Source organism: Nematolebias whitei, chromosome 9 (genome assembly GCF_014905685.2).
Source record: "Nematolebias whitei isolate Nwh7 chromosome 9, NemWhi1, whole genome shotgun sequence".
Classification (NCBI taxonomy): Eukaryota; Metazoa; Chordata; class Actinopteri; order Cyprinodontiformes; family Rivulidae; genus Nematolebias; species Nematolebias whitei.
Window position 1 is genome coordinate 33,002,224 of NC_056506.1, and position 7,672 is coordinate 33,009,895.

At 35.8% G+C, this 7,672-nt stretch overlaps 1 protein-coding gene across 1 annotated transcript in view; it reads right to left on the minus strand.

Annotated features, from left to right (window-relative positions):
* Positions 1–7,126, minus strand: part of LOC119415127 (collagen alpha-5(IV) chain-like) — a 24,053-nt gene extending 16,927 nt beyond the window's left edge. The window contains exons 1-15 of the mRNA XM_037682271.1: positions 7,055–7,126; positions 5,495–5,548; positions 4,390–4,479; positions 4,175–4,219; positions 4,045–4,089; positions 3,822–3,884; positions 3,642–3,695; positions 3,523–3,549; positions 2,660–2,728; positions 2,426–2,488; positions 2,317–2,352; positions 1,913–1,957; positions 1,734–1,811; positions 811–864; positions 647–712 (exon numbers count right to left, since the gene is read on the minus strand). Of these exons, the coding sequence (XP_037538199.1) occupies positions 647–712; positions 811–864; positions 1,734–1,811; positions 1,913–1,957; positions 2,317–2,352; positions 2,426–2,488; positions 2,660–2,728; positions 3,523–3,549; positions 3,642–3,695; positions 3,822–3,884; positions 4,045–4,089; positions 4,175–4,219; positions 4,390–4,479; positions 5,495–5,548; positions 7,055–7,126 (861 nt within the window). The remainder of the gene's footprint in view (positions 1–646; positions 713–810; positions 865–1,733; positions 1,812–1,912; positions 1,958–2,316; positions 2,353–2,425; positions 2,489–2,659; positions 2,729–3,522; positions 3,550–3,641; positions 3,696–3,821; positions 3,885–4,044; positions 4,090–4,174; positions 4,220–4,389; positions 4,480–5,494; positions 5,549–7,054) is intronic.
* Between the last annotated feature and the right edge of the window lie 546 nt (positions 7,127–7,672).

Sequence of the window (7,672 nt, forward strand, 5' to 3'; positions counted from 1 at the left end):
TCTATCTATCTATCTATCTATCTATCTATCTATCTATCTATCTATCTATCTATCTATCTATCTATCTATCTATCTATCTATCTATCTATCTATCTATCTATCTATCTATCTATCTATCTATCTATCTATCTATCTATCTATCTATCTTTCTATCTATCTATCACAGTTTTGTTTTATGCAGTTGTTTTTAAACAATTTCAAGAAAGCAACTTAAATCACACTGATATTAGGTATTCTTGTCTTTAAAGTATTCTTTTTTCCACACATTTTCATCAAATTGATTAATTTTTTTAGGTTGCAGAAAAGCTAAATATGTTTAAGTGTTTTAACGCAGCTGCTGTATGAGTTTTTGGGCGCCATCTAAGAAGACATACTGAGTGACTGGTGACAACAATGAATTTTAATGTCTGACTGTCTGTTTTTGCTCCAGTCCCAGATTTGGATGTTGAGCTTCAAGCTGCACCACTGCCCTCTGCTGATCATCCTCAACTCCAATACTAGTATTTCTCGAGTGCATCTGCTAAAGATGCAGTGCATGATGGTGAATGTGTAAACTATGATACGCATCATTTTGCCAAACCATATAAAAAAAACCCCAGAAAAGGACATTTTAAAATAAGTGCAAGAAATAAGTGACAAGTCTTACTTCTGGACCCGGCTTTCCTTTGTCTCCCTTTGCTCCTTTTATTTGAAAATTATTCGCAGGATCACCCTGAAGACAGATTAACACAAAAAATAGAGTATGAGAAGAGCTATCCTTTAAAAACATTTAAACACGCCCAAAGTTTGACGTTTCATAAAGAAACTTACTGGGTTGCCTTGGCAACCTTTGTCTCCCACATTTCCTCTGTCTCCCTTCACACCCTGAATAAGACACACAAATCAGAAATACTAAATAATTGCAGCAACTGTACTTACTTGATAGTGTTCAAGGATATGTTTGAAATAAAGTAATTACACTATTTTAAACTTATTTTGGTTTTGTTACTGTCTGGGTCATCTCTCTAATTTGCTTCTTGATTTTTTTTTTCATTAAACCTTTTCTCATGAGTTTTTACAGTTAATATTTTGACAGGTTTTAAGCATTTACTTTCTCATTTCATTCATTGGTTAGACCTGTTTAGGAAGTTAGTTTTTGATACATTAGACAAAACATTTACCTCTCCTCACATGTTCTACTGAACCTAAACATTTCCCCATACATTATAACTACATGATGTAATTTGGGAGGCTATAAATATTTTGTCCAACTTTTCAGTTGACTACTAATATCTCAGCTAATAAGAATTCTTATATCATCTGCAGTAATTGAAATAATGAAACTAGCATCCCCTAAAGTAAGGACTATTGTTCACAGCTTTGCTTGTTAAAGTTTTACATAAAAACCTGCACATCCAATTTGTGCTCACAGTATAAGATGGAGATGAGTACTGCCACACCAAATTTAAGCTCAGTATAACGTTTTATAACTTATTTTTTGTGTGTGTCCTTTAATGTCACTGTTACCATTTACAAATGTGTGATGACTCTGGGGTAGCATAGTATTTTGATGTGCGAAACTCTAAACAGGCCAAGAAACTTGTTTTCCTCCATTTCACTTGAAATATCCTAAATGCATATTTGTAAATCCAACCATATACCGTGCATTTAACTTAGCACGAAGAAAACATCACTCTAAAGATGTATGTTTTTGATTTTCCTTATGGTTTTTTTTTTTGTTTCTTTTACCACACCTTTAACACCAGGCTCTCAGTGAAGAAGTCTTTAATCCTCCCTGGAGGTCCAGGTGGACCTCTTGGGCCTTGCCTTCCCTGCATGAAATGAATAAAGTAATTCTCAATGACAAACAAGACATAATACAAACATAAAATAAAACATAATAAAACATGGCTTAGGGTAATGGAGAAACAACCTTTTGACCTTGAGGTCCTGGGACACCGGCTGTGCCTTCCTGACCCTGTAAAACACAATGAAAAATAAGGAAATGTATGATTAATATCTCACAATCTATGTTCCCATATTTATAATTTTTTGTGTACATGCTGTGAGAAGATAATGCATGCGAATGTCACTACATTACTGATAAGTGAGTGCTGCAGTACAAGAAACAAAGAAACAACCAAAAAAAAAAAAAAAAAAAAAGAAAACTAGAAAATATCTCAACTTTCCCATGTGGTGTGAAGACAAATTATCTAAGAATTAGTCCAAACAGCTGCAGCTGTGGTTTTACTAGATAGATATAAACTTTGACATTCATTTGTGCAAAAAAACCTTGCTAATAATGTTCATGCAGATCAATTAAAATACTTATCTTACCTTAGATCCTGTAGGTCCAGCGTGACCTAGAAGTCCCTGAAATTCAATTATTAGTATAAAGTAGATGATAAAAGATTCTCTTGGCAGCCAAATGGTAAAATATACTAACATCAGATCCTCTTGATCCAGGGTTACCGGGTATTCCATATTCTCCTGGAGCACCTGGATGCCCCTGAACATCAAGCAGAGATCAAACAAACAAAAGACAAAAAAACAACAACACATGAATCATTTCATTTTTAGATAAAATTCAACAGTCTTTTTTTAATTTATGAAATATGTTTTATCCAAAAAATATTGTATAGAAAATAGTTAATCAGCACAGTGCTGTTTATGAACTTACTGGATCTCCATCTCTTCCTGGTGGTCCTGGTGACCCTGGTCTTGAATGGGGTGATTCCCAAGAGTCTCCCTGTAAAAATGGAACATGTTACATTTACAGTTTCAGCAACATTCAACATTGCTCAATAAAAAGCTCCATACATTTAACTTTTACACGTGTTTCTTATCTCAATTTTGTTTTTCTACATTTAAAATTAAAGAAGTAACACTCTTTGCTGAGACAAGACAACACAGATTTGGATTAAAAGTAATCTCAACAGGGTGGTAACATAGTGTTAAAGTTTAAATCTAAATGCATTGAGATTGAAGCTTATTTCCCAGAAGTATCATAGACTTAAAGTTTTAGGACTGCAGGTGTTTAATCCTGATTTTCCCATCAGCCACCATGATATAAAACGGAAATGAGTCCTCAGGTAATTGCTAATTGTCATTATGCAGCTAATCACCAGTGATTGAGTACGTCTGTAAGTCTAGAGGTACAAATTAAACAAAAAAAAAACCCAGTTTTCTGTTGTTATGAGTCATTTACTCCACAACACAGTCAACTATGTTTAGCATTTTCCTGTCAGGATAATAAGTCTCAAGAATGAGGACATCTTGTTGAACATAAAATATAAGAAAAAACTTGAGATAAAGTTGGGAAAAAGAAAACTTAATCTTCGTAAAAGTTATTGGTCTCATGTGGATCAAGTAAAAAATTAGCTCTGGGAGCTTCGTGGAGCAGTGATTGTAAAAGTTTGTGATTGTTTGTTATGGTGTCTCTTAGAAGATAATCACTCCTGATGAAATCTGCTGCTTCATCTTTCAAGAATATAAAAAGGCTTCAATAAAGTTCTTAGGAAAGTGCACTTTATAATTTATTACCTTAGGTCCAGTTCGACCTGGCGCACCCTGGAAAGTAAAATTAAAGTGGAAAATAAATGATTGCTAAAGGTCAGTGTGGTTAAGTTGATTAAAAAGGGATGCTTGATTTTATTGCTCACCGGCTGTCCATCAAATCCAGGGTGGCCTGGAACACCTGGAAGTCCAATGTCTCCCTGTAAGTATTGATGTTGTCACATCGTGCAGCTGCTTGCTTTATATTACCACTTTTGTACCGAAGTACAGAGAGAGCTCAGTTGGACAGTTCTGTACAAAGACTTGTAAATGCTGTGTTTTCTTACATCCGTTCCATTGCAGCCTGGATAACCTGGGGCTCCGGGTGGGCCCTGCAAGCCTGGGATACCCTGCCACCGAATATTAACAAAAGTTAAAAGGCATACACTAAGATTTAAAAAAGAACAAATGTGCAAAACACAAAGTATGATGTGCATAATAATAATAATAATAATAATAATAATAATAATAATAATAAAAAGAAAAAACCCAACAAAAATTGCATCTTACTGGAAGACCATGAGTCTCAGCAGATCCCTCTTTGCCTTCTGGTCCCTGAAACAGCAAAAGCAAATACGGATTATTTTTTATACAACCTATATGGTAAAGACTGAAAAAAAGCTAACTTTAAATTTGTTACCATGTTGCCCTTTGGTCCGAAGGGTCCATCAGGTCCAGTGTTGCCCTTTCAAAACAAGCAACCCATAATTAATCTTAGAGAACCAGGGAGATGTGCTGCTAAAACTGTGACAGCCTGCACAATATCCTGGGCAATTTATCATCCACCCTGCACAAAGTAAACCAGGGGATTCAGATTGTTAGTGAGGGCACAAAGCGGGTCAACTGAAAGTTTACCTTTGGTCCCATTGGCCCAGGATTACCTACAGGTCCTGGATAGCCCATTGATCCTGGAAGACCTTGATCTCCAGGAAAACCCTTTTCTCCCTGTGGATTAATGTGTGTTTGTGTTAGCATAAAAGAGCAAAGAACCTAAACAGTTTAGATAAAAACAAATATGTTAGCAATGTCTTTTATATATCTTATTAATGTCATCAATGTATAAAGTATTAGGTGTTCAATTGATTTATCTGTGTTTTTCATAGTTCACTAGTTCACCATACATCATCAAATCCAGGTAAAAACTCTATCAAGCAAAGAAGATGCCATGTGTCAGGGGTATTTAACTAGCGGGTCATGGGCCAAATCAGGCCCACAGGTGAGCTCTGTTAGGCCCACCAAACAGTTCATTTTTAAATAAAACTAGATTTTAAACCTTAAAAAAAACTTAATTACAATAACTGCTGTATCTCCGGCCCCTGAGCGCTTTGCGTTCAGTAACTGTGGCCCCCTGAGCAAAAACTGAATTGCTCTGCCATATGTCATTACTAACCAGAACTGCTGCCATGATCTCAAAGCAAAGGTTTACTAAAATGGACGTAGGCAAAGTAGAAATATGTTCTCTGATTAGACAAACAAAACTTAAAATATCTTTTTGGAAACCACAAATGCTGCAGCCTCTGTACTAAAGAGGAAAGGGACAGTCCAACCTGGTAATAGTATACAGTTCATAAGCCTGCCTTTCTGATGGTATGAGGGTGCATTAGTGCCTATGGCATGGGAAGCGTATACAAGTGAAAAAAAAAAAAAAAAAACTACATGCAGAGAGCTACCATCTAGGGTGCCCTGGAGAGTAGAGGGTGGGAGTTAGGGGCCTTGTTCAAGGGCCCAGAGTGGGGCAAATGAGGGTGGAGGCAGGTTTGGGCACGTCATCGTTCCCACCCACATTTTGATGTTGTCAGTCCATGAGTCAAACTGGTAACCTTCCGATCACAGGCTCCGCCACTCCCCACCACTAACGTATGTGTACAGTATTATAACTTATTTGTTTCAAAAGAATAACGGCAATATTACTATGAACATTTAGTAACTACTATATGTGTGTCAAAACAAATAAACTTACCCTGTTGCCTTTAACTCCTTTACAGTGGCACCTTGTTTTTCCAGTGCACACACACTAAAAAAAGAAAATCATTTTTTTCCGTTATTTATTTTTTTAATCAGCATCAAAACAAACAAACAAAAAAACAAACACTGTGACTTTTTTCTCCTGAATCTTGAAAGCATTGTTGAGTTTATACTATAAATGAGTCTAGTTACTGATTGTAATCTAACAAGGTTGAGTCATGTCCTCTGGACCTCTCAACCTCGTTCGATTAATCTACCTGGATTATTGAGCATGTATCAAAACATACTGATTGTAAAGTACTGATTTCTGATCTGAACTGACGATGTGACATTAATAACAATTTTCATTAAGAAATCATAAATATTGCCTTTTTTGATGTGGCAAATGCAGTTTTTATTGATTTGTTTTGAAGGCATCAATAAGGTTTAATACAATGTATAATTATGAATTAAGTAGACGTTCATGTTCATCGTGATATTCTTTTCAAAGTTGCAAATGTTTCTGCTTCGCACCTGATGAAGTGCCTCTTTGAGTCTAACAGACAGAAAACTAGAAGCAATCTTAATATGACATGTTAACGATGGGCTATAGGCAAAAAAAGATGAAAGTTATTCTATATGCATTGCATTTCCACTTCACAAGGGCACTACACATTGCCCTTCTTAGTTATATTAATTTCATTGTTGTTGTGAACATAAAACTAAAATTAATCATGAAAATTATTAGACATCATGAACTCATGCGATGGCTTTAACAGCAGCGAAGATGCAATAACAATAAAAGGTTGATTACTTTTGTTAGCCTTAGTCAGTGATGCTCCATAATCATAGCAGTAGTTGTTTGTTGGGGGTATTTAATCTTTTTTTAATCAATTTTTTCTCGTCTTATCTTTTTTTATATATTATTATTATTATTTTAGCTCATCTCAACTTCCCCTCTTTATTCCATTTCATTCTGCCTCTATAAACAATTTCAAACAAGTTCACCAAAAGTGCTCAGAAGCGTAGTGGACCGGCCTAAGTGCACTGAAATACAAACAGACTGCAAAAACATCCTACATTTATACAGGATGCAACTTGCTTCAGATAAGCATATGTGATCCAGTTACAAACAGACCACAGAAATACAAGCTGCAAAGGTAAAGACTTATCATTTCAGCATTACAGGCAGATAAACACGAAGACAACTGATGCTGCTTTGTCTAAACAGAAGTTTGCAATTTGTTGGAGACTTAAAAAAAAGCATGCACAGTTGCACTCAGCGTTTTGGCTTTGATGTATGTGGTTTCAAAGAAATCTGAAGTTACTGTAGATAAAAAAAAAAAAAACTATAGAGTTTAGTGCAGATGTTAAGATGTCAGTATCAAATAAATGTTAAATAAATCATTGAATAACTGATCAGTGCAACTCATCAACTATTCGTTTAAAGTTGAATTTCATCGTGTGTACACGATGTTAAAGAGAAGCATGGATAAGAAAAGCAGCTATGAAAATAAATAATTAATTCAGAATCATGAGTACTCTGGGAAGTACCGTAAAACGAGTAATAGCTTACATTTTTTGCTTCTGTCACCATCAGCATCACAGCAAACAGGATCAGAGAAACTAGGCTCACCGGCCTTCTCATGGCTCATCCACAGCAGCTGTTCATTAAAATCCCAGGAACTCCAGATGTGATAAAATCCTTTTATGTAATCCCAATCCGCCAAAGTATTCACATCACCTATTGTCCGCCACTGCATCTGAGGTGAAAGTAAACTCTGCAATAACTGAATCGTACTTTACCAACTAAATTCAACTGTCCTGATAGACTCTAGACCACTAAGAGACTCTGTTTAATTGGACCTTAATGAGGGAGGTGGTCTGGACGTACCGATAAGCTCAACCCCAAACAACATCTTTGTGCTCATCTCGCTCCCACCGCTTACAAACAGTCGTAGTTTAGGCTTCACTGACAGGGAGACAGAAGATTAGTCTGAATCTGTTCACAGGCCATGCTGTTTGGGAAAATACTTCATTGAAGTTAACTCCAACTCAGTGTTTCGGTGAGTTGTGATGATTTCTGTGCAAGGTAATTTTTGGATTCCATTTCTTCCAAAATTTAGGCTGTTTTAAATTTTTCTCTTAATAGTAAATATTATGATTGCATGAACTACTTAAAAATATCCATAAG